The sequence below is a fragment of the Balaenoptera physalus genome, assembly GCF_965194825.1.
Source record: "Balaenoptera physalus genome assembly, chromosome: 4".
NCBI classification, from domain to species: Eukaryota; Metazoa; Chordata; class Mammalia; order Artiodactyla; family Balaenopteridae; genus Balaenoptera; species Balaenoptera physalus.
Window position 1 is genome coordinate 6769615 of NC_138891.1, and position 15666 is coordinate 6785280.

General features: G+C 41.4%; 1 protein-coding gene across 2 annotated transcripts in view; it reads right to left on the reverse strand.

Moving 5' to 3' along the window:
- KAT2B (lysine acetyltransferase 2B) overlaps positions 1-15666 on the reverse strand; it is a 103324-nt gene that overhangs the window by 14324 nt on the left and 73334 nt on the right. For both annotated transcript variants that reach the window (XM_082460747.1, XM_082460748.1), the window contains exons 8-12: positions 13997-14122; positions 11634-11770; positions 8977-9185; positions 7644-7770; positions 1497-1607 (exon numbers count right to left, since the gene is read on the reverse strand). In XM_082460747.1, coding sequence (XP_082316873.1) covers positions 1497-1607; positions 7644-7770; positions 8977-9185; positions 11634-11770; positions 13997-14122 — 710 coding nt within the window. The remainder of the gene's footprint in view (positions 1-1496; positions 1608-7643; positions 7771-8976; positions 9186-11633; positions 11771-13996; positions 14123-15666) is intronic.

Below are 15666 nucleotides of genomic sequence, written 5' to 3' on the forward strand. Positions count from 1 at the left end.
AATAAATTAAATAAATAAATATTAAAAAAAAAAAAATGAGGAGAAAATAAATAGGAGGTTACTTATCTGACATCAGAGGAGTGAAAGCTTTCTAGTCATATAAGGACTTGTATTTTAAAAAGAGGTTAATAGATTTTATGTAATAAAATCTTTAAAATTCTGTACATTAAAAAAAAAATCCATATGCAATGTGGAAAAACAAATGACAAATGGGAGAAAAATCATAAAATAAAAGGTTACTATCTTTATATATATGAGTTCTCATAGATCAATATAAAAATAAATATTTTAATAGAAGAAGAGGCAAAATGCAATGAATTGGCAATTCAAAAAAAGAAGAAATACAAAGGGTCAATGAACAAGGAAAAACAAGTCAAACTTCACAATAATCAAATAAATGCAAACATGCACAATTTGTCACCTAGGAAAGGGGTAAAAAAATATTTTTTTTTCAATTATGAACTTGTTTCCTGAGCCCCCTTATACACTGCTGACAAGAGGAGAAATTATTTGGCAGTGCATAACAAAACCTTAAATACTTCTGGAAGCGCACATTCACACATGGACACTTACTTAAAAAAACACCTAAATGTCCCCCAAATGTGGTATTGGTTTAATAAATTATTCTCCATTTATACAACAAAATTTCAGAGAAGCATCAAAAATCATATTTGAAAAATCAGACTATATTAAGTTAAAAACGTAAGTGATTAAATTACATGCAATAATGAGCCAATTTTTGTATTTATATACAGACAAACACACACAGAGAAAAAATATTAGAAGGGTATCTGTCAAAACGTTAACAGTAAATTTCTCTGGGTGGTAGAATTACAAGCAATTTTTCTTTTTTTCTTTGTGCTTCACTTCATTTTCCAAAATTTCTACAGTAACTATACGTTACTTTTGTCATCAGAAAAGTAAATGGAAAATGTTTAGGAATTTAGAATTACAAAGCACTATTAAAAAATATGTAGCAAAGTATAATCCTCAGAGTGCCGAGACGGAAACTTCTGACAGAAAGAACTGACATGCAGCCAAGCTCCCAGCCGCCTGTGTGCTGTTGGACCAGGACTGTCGGGAGCCCTTTGTAAACATCTGAATTTCCTCTCTGCTGTCATCAATGAAGGTCTTCCAGAGACTGAATCTATTTCTCTCATTCATGGAGAACTCTAGTCCCCCAGCAATGGGAATTTCTCCTTAGCCTGGGGATAGCACATTTTAGAATGTCGGGATGTAACATTACACTTCACTTACAGATGACGTTCATTCATTCACTCAACAAACATTTATTCAGTACTTACAATGTGTTGGTCATACCCTCTAGTTCAGACTGAAGCTTACCTCTGGCTTAAGGCTTGCAAAATAAATGGACGCCCCTCTTATAAGCAGAAAACAATGGGGGGCGGAGGGTGGGTACTTATTTGCATGAAAGCTACCTGAGTGTGTATTAAGAAAAGGAATGACAGAACAGGGTTGCATGTGAAAAAACCCACCTGCTTCTTGAAATATCCAATTGCATATTCATCTGCATAGGTGAGAAAGTTCAGGATGTCATGTTTTATGTGATATTCCTTCAAATGGTTCATCAGGTGTGTTCCATAGCCCTGTGGGCAAGTCAGTATGCAGACAAATATGTTAGGTTCTGGAGAAAAGAAAAGTCCCATATTTTCACTGGGAAATACTGGCAAATTTAGGAGTATGTATTGCCAAGGTAACACCAACACCCTTCTTGCATTTCTGAACTTTGAAAATGAGCTGTAAAACCAAACAAATTCAAAATCCTTGAATGGAGATACAATCATCTTTTGAAAATACAAGTTTCTGGCTCTTCGAAAAGAACACACCAAGGCTACAAGCTGCTCATTCAGTCCTAGAGATTACACGCTGAATATTAATAAAGAGGTTTCTGGAATAAATACTGATTATGAATTTCTGCTTATGTTTAAAGTATTTAAGAACCTGAGATGAAAAGAGCAATGTAAATGAGAAGGGCTAATCTCTACGAGAATATTAACTAATCCAGGTGTTTCCTGCATACAACAAATCAGTAGTCCTTCCAAAGAACTGCACCATCACGTACATAGGGTTTTCAACCTGGTCTTATCAGACCTTTCCAAGCAAAGTCTGAGAAGCCCCGAACCTCTGAGTGAGCCAGAAGACATTAGGAAGTAACTAAAAATAGTGAACAATGTTAAATAAATTAATGATTGAAATATGAAAAAAAAAAGTAAGTTCCAGGTTTTCTGGTGATGTACAATGCTTAGAGAAAAATCTATAAATTTAAAGGGATGATTTTAGAATCTCATAAAAAGAAGATGAAAGTAAACCCAAGCATCCAGATACAAATATCTTCACATCAATATTTTAGAATTTGGTGACACACTTTTCTGAAGAACTCAAACATGCTCATAGGTATGTTATCATGGAACTATAGGCCCACAGGGGAGAAGGATCTTGGGAAGTCATCCGGTCTGATTCTATCCCATGTGACACTAGAAGTCTCCTGCCATCTACCTTGGACAGGTGAGCTGCTAGAACACCTCCAGTTTAGGGTGCTTGCTCAGTCCTTAGACCAATTAATCTTCAGCCACTGTTATGGTTGGGAAGTTCTTCCTATGTTCACCTGAGATCTGACCCCTCGTTCCTTCTACCTATTGACCTTAGTTCTACTCCTAGAATAACAAAGACTGGTCCCTGCTTTTAACAACTCTCCACACCCTTGAAAATCATCCTCCCTCACCCATGCCCATTCCTACCTCCCAGGTCCTAAGCCAAGCTTCAGTTGTTCTTCATATGGCATGATCGGAAGACCCTTTCTCAATCTAGTCACACTTTTCAGGCTTTTCTCCTGTATAAGAGGGGTCTCCAACCCCTGGGCCATGGACCGGCACCGATTCGGGCCTGTTAGGAACTGGGCCGCAGAGCAGGAGGTGAGCGGCGGGCGAGAAAGCGAAGCTTCATCTGCCGCTGCCCCATCGCTTCCCATCGCTCGCATTACCGCCTGAACATTCCCCCCACCCCTCCCAGTCCGTGGAAAACTTGTCTTCCACGAAACTGGTCCCTGGTGCCAAAGAGGTTGGGGACCGCAGCTGTATAACAATACCCTTCTAAAGCATGGATCCCAAGACCAAGCATAATAATATTCAGGGGACAGTCTGTCCAGTACATAGGAGAAGAGTATTACCATCTCCCCATTGTGGAAATTATTCTTCCATGGATATTACCCATGGACATGTTAGCTTTTCCCAAACATATCACAACACTGACACATTGTGAGTTTGAATAAAACTCGGATAAAAAGACGAATGAAATCTCTCTCTTCTTGAGAAGATAGTAAAATGGGGAAGATAGACATATAGAACTCATAATTACATATACCACTGGCTGTTCAATATGGTAAGCACTAGCCATGTGTAGCTTTTGAGTGATCAAAATGTGACAAGTCCAAATGAGACATACAGGTGTAACATACACCCAGGGGAAAAAACTCTCAGTAATGACTTTTAAACTTATTACATGTTAAAATGGCAGTATTTTGGACACATTAGGTTAAATAGAAAATTTCAAAATTAATTTCACCTGTTTCATTTTACTTTTTTTTTTAATACGACTATTGGAGATTTTTAAATTACACATGTGGCTTGCATTTGAGGCTCACAGATGTATTTTTATTGCACAGCACTGGTACAGAGTGAGGTATTTGTACCTATAATAGAGAAAAGGGCTATAAGATATTTAAGAGGGAGAAGGAAAAGAAGATGTGTAAGCTAAGCCTTAAAGAAGTTTTGTCAAGTGGTAAGAAGACAGATTGGAAATCTAAATGTAAGGAAAAATAAACCTACACAAAAGTATTACAAAAAGATACAGGAAAGTGGGTTTATAACCTAGGGATACAGAAAGGCTTCTTAAAGAAAATATAAAATGCGAAAGCATAAAGGACTGATTATTAAGTAGACTACTTCAAAGGTTAAAACTTCTTTTACAGATTTCATAAGCAATTTAAGATACCATAAACAAAATGACAAAATGGGACAGTATAGATATACAAGATATTATAAAACATTAACATCAAGAGTGCATAAATAATACCTTCGATGGGATCAATACAAAAAAAGATAAATCATCAAAGGAACAAGCAATAAATATAACCAAGAAATTAAAAAAAAAAGATGTTTGATCCCAATAGTAATCAGAGCACTCCATCATGAGATGCAGTATTTCACTCAGCACTATGCAAATTTCTTTAAGGTTAACAGTACCCAGGGAAATGGTACTCTGCAGCACCACTGGTGAAAGTGTAAATTGGTAAACCCACTGAGAAGGGTGATCTGGAAATAATTTTTTAAATTGAGACTCTGGCCATAGTCATTCCTACAGCGATGCCACTTTTCAGCGTCTAGAAATCATTTCCAAACAGAGCACTGTTAGTGATAGAAAATAAACATGAATGTCTTCCATAGGGAACAGTTACATAAATTATGGTCCGTCTACATTAGGCAAATCTATATAAAAAGAATAAAGTAGTTCCATATTAGCACTGTACAACAGGGATTTCTGCAATGATGGAGATAACCTTCATCTATGCTATCCAATACGGTAGCCATTAGTCACATGCAGCTACCAAGGACTTGAGTGACTAAGGAACTGAATTTTAAATTTTATTTAATTTTAATTGATCTAAATATAAATTTAAATAACCACGTTTATGTACTAAAGTTGAAAGATCCCTAAGATAGAATGGAAAGGTTTTTTTTCAATTATGTAGAGTATGAATTCTAGTTATGTAAACAACAACACACCACACAGGTACATGTTCATGTACATAATATAGAGAAGCACCTAGAGGGATGCACACCAGGCTGACAATGGCTGGACGGCAGGGGGACAGTGTTAAGCTATTATATGCAAATGTTTAGATTTTTCACCCCAGAACTATTTCCCTCCTTTGTATGCCTTTATTTTCAACTATCACCAAAAGGATTCCTTTCCAAATCCACCTGGTAACTTCAGTGTTTATTTAAATACTTCCTATGGTAAATAAGTATTAGCCATGTAACTTTAAAGTTGCATATAATGTCAAACCCAAGTAATTCTTAGATACGCTATTCTAAAACCAGGTGAGTAGCTTTAAGTAAATTCTCAAATGTTATCTTGCATGTGTTTTGAGCAAGATAAATTCATATACAAATCTTATTTAAAGCATTCACAGGAATTTGTATATAAGCTTAAGTCTCCAAAATGAAAGTATCATTTAGCCAAGATTTTTAATATCTCAAATCAAAATTGTTAAACCTCCACTTATGAACTTTCTGTTTTCACAAATAAGTGCTACCAGAATTGACTTCCATCAGATGCAGCCATTCTATCCAGTTTTGAAAGATTAATCTTCATTTTCTAAAACTAGTTAAGTCACTTACAAAAGGTGGCTTTTCTTTTAGTTTTTCCTACTCAGTTTGTGATGTTTGGCCACCTTCCTTCAAGTCTTTAGAAAATTATATGGTTTGGGGAAAAAATATACACTGCCCTTCTGGGAAGTAATAAGACAAAGCATCCAATTCATATTAAACAGCTTTAGTTTCCCTCTGGTATCCTAAAAGTGTCCAAGGCAACCTTAACCAACCTTTCCAAACAAGCTGCTTGGTGTAGCTTTCTTTGCAAACAAAAATTAGGCAATCTTCTTCTGAAATTATAAACCAAGGACATATTTTCCAGCTCCTCTCCCTATGAAAAGCCAAACTAAATTCTTCTTTTAAGTAAGTTCCTAAATTCTGGACACTTATTGTTTCTCACTTTGGCTAGGGGGAAATAAACCTGTGATAAGCACAGCAACAGTACCATCTAAAGGCATATAGTCAAAGGTCCTTGAAAAAGAGCCAGAGATCGGTTTCAGGTAAATGTGGGCCCTCACCTTCTCCAGTCAGAATGATGAATTTGATACTGATGAATTTTGTCTGCCCTTGGGTGTTGAGTGCTGTGAGTCAAAGACAAAAGCCCCATTTGTGCTTTGTGAGAGGAAACCACAGCAGCTGTAATTGGCACCGTGACCATTACACAGAGGAGAGCCGTTAATGAAGCCAAAAGCACCCATGGCCCTGGTTTCAGCCGGCAGGCAGCGCATGACTCCTTCCAGAGATCCATTTTTGGTTTCTGTAACTGGCATTGCCTCATTGTAGCTGAAGAAGGCAACAATGTCCTTAGGCCCGCACTCTCCAAGCCCAGCGAGCACCTGAAATGTGGCTAGTCCAAACTGACACAGGTGTGAGTGCGGAATACATTCTTGATTTCTGAGACTTAGTACAGATCAAAGAATGTAAAATGTCTCAATAATTCTTGGACGCTGAGTACCTGTCGCAATGACAACACTTTGGATATACTGAGTAAAATAAAGTATATTTTTTTAGAATTATTTTTGTCTATTTTCTTTTTTTTTTTTTAATGTAGCACTAGAAAATTCAAAATCACATACATGGCTCACATTTGCACGTTGCATGATATATCACTGGACAACGTTGCCTTAGACCTGCCAATAATTTTTCTCAGCAGCCATTAGATCCTGAGCTACTTATCTTTCCACCGACTGCCATATTTTTGCATGATTTTAGGGCTCCCAAAGTACCAAATGAATTATAGTCTGAAGACACATTTCTGGTTCCACTTTCACAAAAGCAGCAGAGGAGGACACAGCACAATCTAAATCTTTCTGACAATTGAGAATCTGATTTATTCCAGTCAGACTGCAATGCCAACCACGCTATCAATAAGACAGTCTGGTTCCTGGGGAGGAAGGGACCCATGCCAAGGACAATCGGGAAGGCAAATCAGCCACACACAGGCATACACACACACACACACACACACACTCCAAAAAGACTCACATTCCAAACGTGCATGAATATTTCTGAAACTCAGTCATAAATTTATTCAAATATGTCATGACTTCCCCGACAGAATTTCTTTAGTCCTTGTCCCCCATTAGGCACAAGGTCATAAGAAATCTTTCTGAGGTGTGAGCCACCTAAATCATCTCCCTAATCCACATCGCACCACACGCCTTCTGGTGGTGCAGCGTCCCCAGGGGTGTGTAGACATGTCTGCACGTGGAAATGATCAGTAACACTGAGACGTGTTTTTCAAACATCTCTTCACTGGCTGTAAACTTTGCCTGAGTTGTACCAGGGGCTGTGTGGTGTCCCCAGACCCTGCGCCCAGGTCCAACAAAGCCCGGTAGAGCCTGACTGTGGATACAAGGCAGCGTGTACGCTACACACACACACACGCACACACACACACACACACACACGCACACACGCACGCACACGCGCACACACACACACACGCACGCACGCACGCGCACACGCACACGCGCACACGCACGCACACGCGCACACGCACGCACGCACACACACACGCACACGCACGCGCGCACACACACGCACGCACACGCACACGCGCACACGCACACGCGCACACGCGCGCACACGCACACGCACACACATCCACCCGCAGTGAGAGAGTGCTCCTTGGAAAGTCCTGGGCTCCACTTGGAACCTTCTCTGGACCTGGAGACCCTGCCCAGCTCTGCGGCTTTCATGAGAAGCACCACATTCTGCATTTCTTCTAAGACCTTGGGTCACTCTTACCTTGACTTGCTCATTTGAGGTTACAGCACAGAAGACAATCTCTGTGAATCCTTGGGATGGGAACATTCGGAAACAGATACCACCAATAACGCGGCCGTCTTTAATTAAAGCAAGGGTTTTGTGTTTCCTGCAAGAATAAGATTATGTCAAAGTTTTACTTCTCTTGGCTATACAAATATACTGTTTGGGGTGTGCCCCTCATGAACCAGCCAGGAAAAGCAGGGGGTTGTTTCTTCTTGATTTTTCCATGGAAACCTCCTCTATCTGGCCACCATCTCGCCAGACCGTTCTTTACTGTGGACTTCTTAGAGCAAGCTTGCCTGCCTGAGATGGCACCAGAGCTTCCGTGAGGACAAAGGCCGGCCACCTAAGGAGGCTCTGAGGTTACAAATAAAGAACAGAGCATGTGGGGAGGTGCTGACTGGTGCTGGAACAGGGCCACCCCTGATGCCCACGGATCCACAGTGGGAGTCCAGAGGGAGAACACAAAGGCAGGGACAAACATGGGATGTGTTTCTGAAGAGTTTAGTCTTACTCAAAAATAGCACGGAAACAATATGGAAAAGAAAACCAAATCCACAGGTACAGTTTGCTGAAACCTGCATTCCAGAATCCTATCAGGCCTTCTGTCTAAAACGTCACTCTGAATAGTCACATGCACGGATCACAATGCACGTAGGCTACTGGGTTCCAGGTGTTAAAATACATTCAAGTAGGGAAGTTTACTTTCTTGTTTCTTGCTTTTTTTTTTTTTTTTTAATGTAATGGATTGTCAAAGTTAACCTAATACCCCAATAATCTTCTCAGGGCTTACAGACCCTGGCAACAATGGTACCTAGTTAAGATACCAAAATCAAGAATATTTTGACTATTGAAAAAGTGGGACGCCTGCTTAGCGTTTATATATTCCTTCATTGCTATAAGGAATGAAGCAGAGGATGGTCACCCGCAACTTAAAATATAAAGCCTCATTAACAAAAAATTGACGAACTGTTGAAAAATTAATCTTAATGCCTTTAGCCATGGCAATTATCGTGATGCCACTCTGCATCCACAGTGTGACGAGAGGCCGCAGGACTCGGTGGGTGACTACGGCTGACTTTCACTGTCTGAGTAGTTCCTCTTTCATTTAAAAGGGAAAAAAGGGGACAGGTGATCCCTGGTGATCCAGCGGTTCAGACTCAGGGCTTCCACTGCAAGGGGCACAGGTTCAATCCCTGGTCGGGGAACGAAGATCGCATGTGCCATGTGGCATGGCCAAAAAATAAAAAAAAAAAAGAAAGAAAGAAAGAAGAGGGGAAAAAGGGAGAAGGAACAGCAGAGCACAACTTACGGGTCAAAGACAAGCCGTGTGATGTACTCCTTTGGCATCCGGGGCAGCTGATGGGAAAACACATTCTGCAGCCCCACCAGCCAAATCAGTATCTTCTTGTTGGGCTTCTGGTTCAGGGAATTGCCCACTACGTGAAATTCAATCACACCCCTGCGCTCCTCCATCCTTGCCGCTTCGTCCCTGGCTGAGTGTGCTGACAGAAAATTGGTCTGGGACGCAGGAGACAGGAAAACATTACACAGAGCTCTTCTCTTAAGACAGGAGGGATAGGACATAGCAATGCCTCTCTTCTGTGTTCTAATAAGATGCACATTTGTGGATTTTCAGGGTCCCAAACAACACACACAAGTTATGAAAACAAAATAGGTAGGCAGAGCATTTTGAGGGACCAGAGTATTCTACGTGTACACGGAGATTTGGTGTAGATCAGGAGCCACCAGACTTTCTGTAAAGGGCCAGGGAGCTCATATTTTAGATCTGCAAGTCATGAGGTCTCTGTGGCAACTCGCCAACACTGTTGTAGGGTGAAAGCTGCCACAGACAACACATAAATGACTGGGGCAGCAGAATTCCAATAAAACATTGCTTAAAAGGGGGGAAGGCAGACTGGATCTGGCCTGAGGGCTATAGTTTGCCAGTCCCTGGTTTTTAGGAACTCCATCTGGCTGAGCATTACAGCACCCTCGGGATGACAGATCCCAGTACAGGCCCAATAGTGGCAGTCTTATTTATGCTGTCAGCACCTCTTCTTGGAAGATGGTTTTCTTTGCACAGGAGTCTCCGTTGACCACTCTCAACCACAGCTCGCAGCACAACCTTGTGCCAGCACTCAGTGGGGTGCAGGTCAGTGTTCAACTAACAGCTCCCCAAGGGAGAAAAGCCCACTGGCGGCACGTGCTCATTTCACTGGTCTATGGCCGGTGCCCAGGTGCCCGGATGCCACTGTGGTCAGTTTCAAGCTACCAACGTATTTAACAACCAACACACAAAATTCCTGAAAATGTAACAGTTGCCTTGCACACACCAGTACAAGTCAACTCCAGGACACTACTAAATCCACCCAACACATCCTGAAATGTGTGACTACATCCACATTTTATAGCTGAAAAAAACTGAGCTAAACTAATCCGTGACGTTACTAAATCCCCGAAAGACAAGTACACAAAAGGTACTACAGTCATAAGTCCCCAGGACTGGATCTCTAGAAGGAAATGGAAAGAACAATTTTATAAGAAGCTCTCTCTCTTAACAACATTCTGGTTCTCTGACTTATCCTCACTACCATGAAATAAACCTCTAAGGAAACATGACAAATTAAAAATGGGTACTTTGATCTAGCAGAGCCATACTAAAAAAATTTTTAAAGATGTTTTGCAAAATAATCTCCGAGCCATTTCTTCATTTTCTGGAAGCTGTCAGGAACGTCTTAAACTGCTTTGCCCCTGGACAGGACACAATGAGACTGACGGCAGTACTTTTACCAGAATTGCTTTACTTGAATCTAATCATGGGTAAACAGACAAATCCAGGTAGAGGGACATTATGCAAAAACAGTGACCGAGACTCTGCAACAACGGTGCTGCCACAAAAGACCAAAAGAGGGCTGGGGAACTGTTCTAGAATAAAGGAGACTAAAGAGGTGAAGAGGGCAAGTCCCTGGTGGTCCAGTGGTTAGAGCTCCATGCTTCCACTGCCAGGGGCACAGGTTCAATCCCTGGTCAGGGAACTAAGATCCCGGAAGCCACACAGCGTGACCAAAAAAAAAAAAAAAAAAGAGGTGAAGAGATAAGAACTAAATGCAGTGCATGCTCCCTGACTGATCCTCCAACAACAGCAGCAAATGTTATAATGGACAGAATTTGGATATACGGGAAATTTGGATATGGGCTGTATATTAGGCCAAGGGTCTAATATAGCTTTGTCTAAGCAAACTTTTCTATAAAGGGCCAGGGGACAACTATCTTAGGCTTTGCAGTCAGATTTCCCCTATCTTAATAATTCAGATCTGCTCTTGTAGTGCAAGGCAGACACAGACAATACACTTCAATTAAACTTTATTTACAAAACCAGCAAGTGGGCTGGATTTGGCCCGCAGGCTGTAGACTTCCAACCCAGACATTAGATTATACTGTAACCTAGCTAAATTTGCTGGAGGTGATAAGTGCATCGAGGTCATGTGAACGAACAGTCTCAGTCTTAGGAGACACATGCAAATATAGTTAGGGGTGAAGTGTTATGACATCTGTATTGAATTCTGAAATGGTTCCTAATGCTTCACAGGAGAGACAGCGAGACAGAGGGAATGTAAATGAGGCATGTTAACAACTGGTGAATCTAAATAAAGAGTCTCTGGATCTTTATCATGGAGTTTTTGGCAACATTTATGACGGTTTAAATTTTTCAAGATAAAAAGTTGAAGGAGGAGAAATGCCTTCAACTGCGTGAGATTATGTTTCCCCGTGATGTGACAGTCATCAAGGGGAATCAGCTCTCCATCAGCTTTTCTTGCCTTTCCGACCCTGACCACCAGGCAAAATGCAAACCAGGGTAGCATGACATGCTCTCTCTCGGCAATACCATCCCCATTCCCAGCAGCTGGAGTGGCCCGGAGAGCAGAAGGGGCCCACCAGCTGGCTGCCTAGGTTCACCCTGCTGACCTCTGGCCCGAGCATCGCTGCAGGGTCCGTGATGGTGGACATGACCTCGTGGATTAATTCCAGTGGAATATCGCCCATCACTCGGGCTTTCTTGGCCTCCTCCAAAACATGAGAGTCATTCATTTTCCTCTTTTCTCCTTGAGGATCAAAATAAAAGGGTAAACGATGGGTTATTTTAACCACAAAGCACATGCCAACTGATCCAGCTAATTTTCTAATAACACTGACAGGTGTGGACGTCAACCCTCCATGTACCGGGGGAGGGGCGCAGTGGAAGGCGGGAGAGAGAAGGGAGGAGGTCTCACAGTAACTGCCAACCGTTGATCTATTCTAAATAGTTTCTATTTTCCATGATAATTTTTTAACTTGACATGAGTTATTAAGGCACGTGTCTCTTCACTTGCGTATTAAGGGGTGAGTCTAGTTATCACTTAGTGGTCAGAGAACATGGTCCATATGATACCAAAGGTCAAAATTTTTCAAAACTTGCTTTATGGACTAAGACTTGACCAATTATTTGCAAATTAAGCGTCTTCTTGGAAAGAATGTGTATTTTTCCGATTCTGAGTGCTCTCTACACACGTTAGATTAATCTTGTTGATCGTGTTTGCAGGGCTTCTGTCCTTACTGACAGTTTTGTCTGCTTGATCTATCAATGAATCAGAGATGTTTCTTCCAGACTTCAACTGTTGGTTGGTTTGAAGTGATTATTTCTCCTTGCAGTTCTGTTAATTCTCCCTCTTTCATATATGTTTGCATGTACGTATGTCTAGATATATGTGGTCGTATGCATGTCATGTACATATGTCTATATGTTTGAAATATACTCATGAACTGTTTTATTTTCCTGGTGAATTTAATTTTTTCATCACCAAATGACCCTCACTATCTCTCACGATGCTTTTTTGCCTTAAAATGGTGCCTCAGAAAGTGAGCAGGGCCACTGGCCTTTGAAGTGGGTACACTCTCAGTATGTCACATGCTGGGAAAGGCCGGGCAAAGGCAAGGAGAACTCTCTCCCACCTTCCTCCTTAGATTACATGGTGGCTTTCTGTCCCTTCTACTATTATGTTTGGTTTTTCTTTCTTTCTTTTCTTTCTTTCTGTCACAATGCATTTATTTTTACAATTAAAACTTCTTTAATTTTTAGATGTTCAAATCTAATTTATTCCTCAGGTGCGAATCCCACTAAGCATGTTGCATATAGCATTCCCATCAACTTTAGCTAAAAAGGAGCAGAGCAATGTCAAGTATCTCGTCTATACAAGATGCTTCTCCAAATATTATGTTACTTACTAAACAGTTTTGGTTGAGTTCTTGTTTTCATAACTTTTTACTTGTTGTGACTGGAGGTGAGTGAGAATATTTTCAGTCATTTGACCAAGAAGCCTTCAAATTCCAAGATTTCCCAAGATTAGCACTGTGAACTATTTATTTTGGAGCTGAGGCTTATACCCAATATGCCCCAAGCTTGACAGATTGCTAATAGTGATGTGATAAGAAAGCATCTTAGGCTGCATCCAAGCTCACTGGCAAAGAGTTTCCAGATTAATTAGTGATGTCTCCCTTGGAAGTGGGAGAGACAATGGTGGCACCAAAGCTAAATGCTTAGTACTTCATACAAAATCCTCTTCTCTCCCCCTTTTATGTCATTTCTTTAATGTCACACTTTGGTCATGCCCAAGATTTGTCTGAGGTCAAGCCTGCAGACAGAAATGCAACCTTCAAAACATTCTGTAACTGTGAAATGCCTTTAGGATTAAGAGATGTTTTTGCCCACATGGCAGATTACATTCAAGGCCAAATTCTTTCCCCTCCTGTATCCACGCTCTGCCATGTGATTTTGCAGTTCTTCCTATAAAAGGAGTAGGGTACATTTCCCCACTCCTTTACTCTGAGTTTGACCATGTGACTAGCTTTAGATGACAAAATGAGGCAGGTGTGATGGGGTACCAGTTCCGAGTTTAGGCTTCAAGTAAGTGTATTTCTTCTTGCTTTCTGGTGCTTCTGCCACCATAATAAGGACATATTCTGCCCCAAGGGAAGGAGAAGAAACCCAATGGTCCTAGAAGGAGGATGAGAAATACGCAAGCCCAGCCTGAAGGAGATTAGCCGGGATTAGACACCTCCCAGGCAACACACAGGATGAGTGAGCTATGATAATAAAAGATTACAGTTTTAAGACTCTGCACTTTGAGTGGGTTTGTTACACATCAATAACTAACCAATACAGCTCAAAGTGAGTTCCAACCATTGAGATCCTGGACATGTACGATCTGTTTAAAGTCTACCTTTGGCACGCCTCAGATAATAGAGCTTCTAGGGCAAATCGCAGTCCTCTATGATGCCCTGGAAGAGCTTACCTGGGTTTGCCTCAAGCCCAGAAGCGCCTTTACAGGAAGGACTGTTGCTCCCTCCATTCTGTTGCTCAAGGGAAGCTGAGTTTGAATTGAAGGTAACTGTCCCGGCCACAGGAGGTGGATTGATAACTGCCCCCAGGAAAAGGAAAAGAAGGTATTAAATGACTTCTTTCTTAGGCAATAAGGAACCAAGTGCACATGACACCATCCCATTCCTGCCCATCACCCCAAAGAAGTCATCTTTAAAATAAAAACTATGGGGCCAATGTGGGCATGGTAAGAAAGATAGGGATGGATTATAACCCGCTGGATAGAATAAAGATATCCGAGTCCAAATTGATAAAATAATAAATGCATAAATAAATAAGTGGGGAGAAGGTGAAACTCTTCGTACAGGAGAATGCCAACAAATAAGAAAGGAATGATGGAAGTTGGCAGGGGCGGGGGGAAGCAGCCAGTATATAATAATTGATTCAGGGAAGAATCATCTGTACAGTCTAAACCTTGTGAATATAATTTTTTTTTATATTTATTTTTATTTATTTTTGGCCGCACTGGGTCTTCGTTGCTGCGCGCGGGCTTTCTCTAGTTGTGGCAAGTGGGGGCTACTCTTCGTTGAGGTGCATGGGCTTCTCATTGCGGTGGCTTCTCTTGTTGTGGAGCACGGGCTCTAGGTGCGTGGGCTTCAGTAGTTGTGGCACACGGGCTCAGCAGTTGTGGCTCACGGGCTCCAGAGCGCAGGCTCAGTAGTTGTGACACACGGGCTTAGTTGCTCCGCGGCATGTGGGATCTTCCCAGACCAGGGCTTGAACCCATGTCCCCTGCATTGGCAGGTGGATTCTTAACCACGGCACCACCAGGGAAGTCCCAATGAATACAATTTTGATAAAGACAGGGTAGTCTCAAAGTATCTCCCCACAAAAGTACTTTTTGTTTTTATTACAAAAGGAGAAATGATAACACTGCAGTGGAGAAACCTCATAAACCCCACCCTAAGCCAGTGATCAAACTGCACACCAGCAACCATGAGAGAGGCCAATGTTATGTGACTCCTGATGTGACACAAAAATTGCTATAAACCACATCACTGAGATGAGGGGCAAAATGGAAAATAGCACATAGATTAGATAATATTGCATCAAGGTTAAAATCCCTTACTTTGATAACTATATTGCGGTTAAATAAGAAAACGTCCTTGCTCTTAGGAGATACCCACTGAAGTCAGTAAAGGGGCATGATGTTTGTAACTTCCAAATAGTTTAGAAGACAAAAAACATACACATATGCACACATATATATGGAGCGAGACAGAGACAGAGAAACAGGAGAAATGATGAAGCAAGTATGGCAAATGTTAACAATTTAACAAAGAACATGCAGCACACAGGACTGCTTTGTCCTAGTCTCGTAACTTTTCTGTAAGTTCCAGAGTATTTCCAAACAAAACCTTTTTGTTTCGCCTTTTTTCAAGAAAGCCATCATAGGAAGCAGGACGTTGTTTGCTAGTGTGTTGCTGATCCGTAGCTGATGAGGCGAGACTGATGAGGGACACGGGCATTCCCAGTGCAGACAGATGCCCAGAGAGCACATTCATCTTGGTGTCAAGGCAGCCACAGTGTGGTCTACTACGGGGGACCCGCAGCCAAGAGAGTGATGGAGTAAGTAAACCGAGC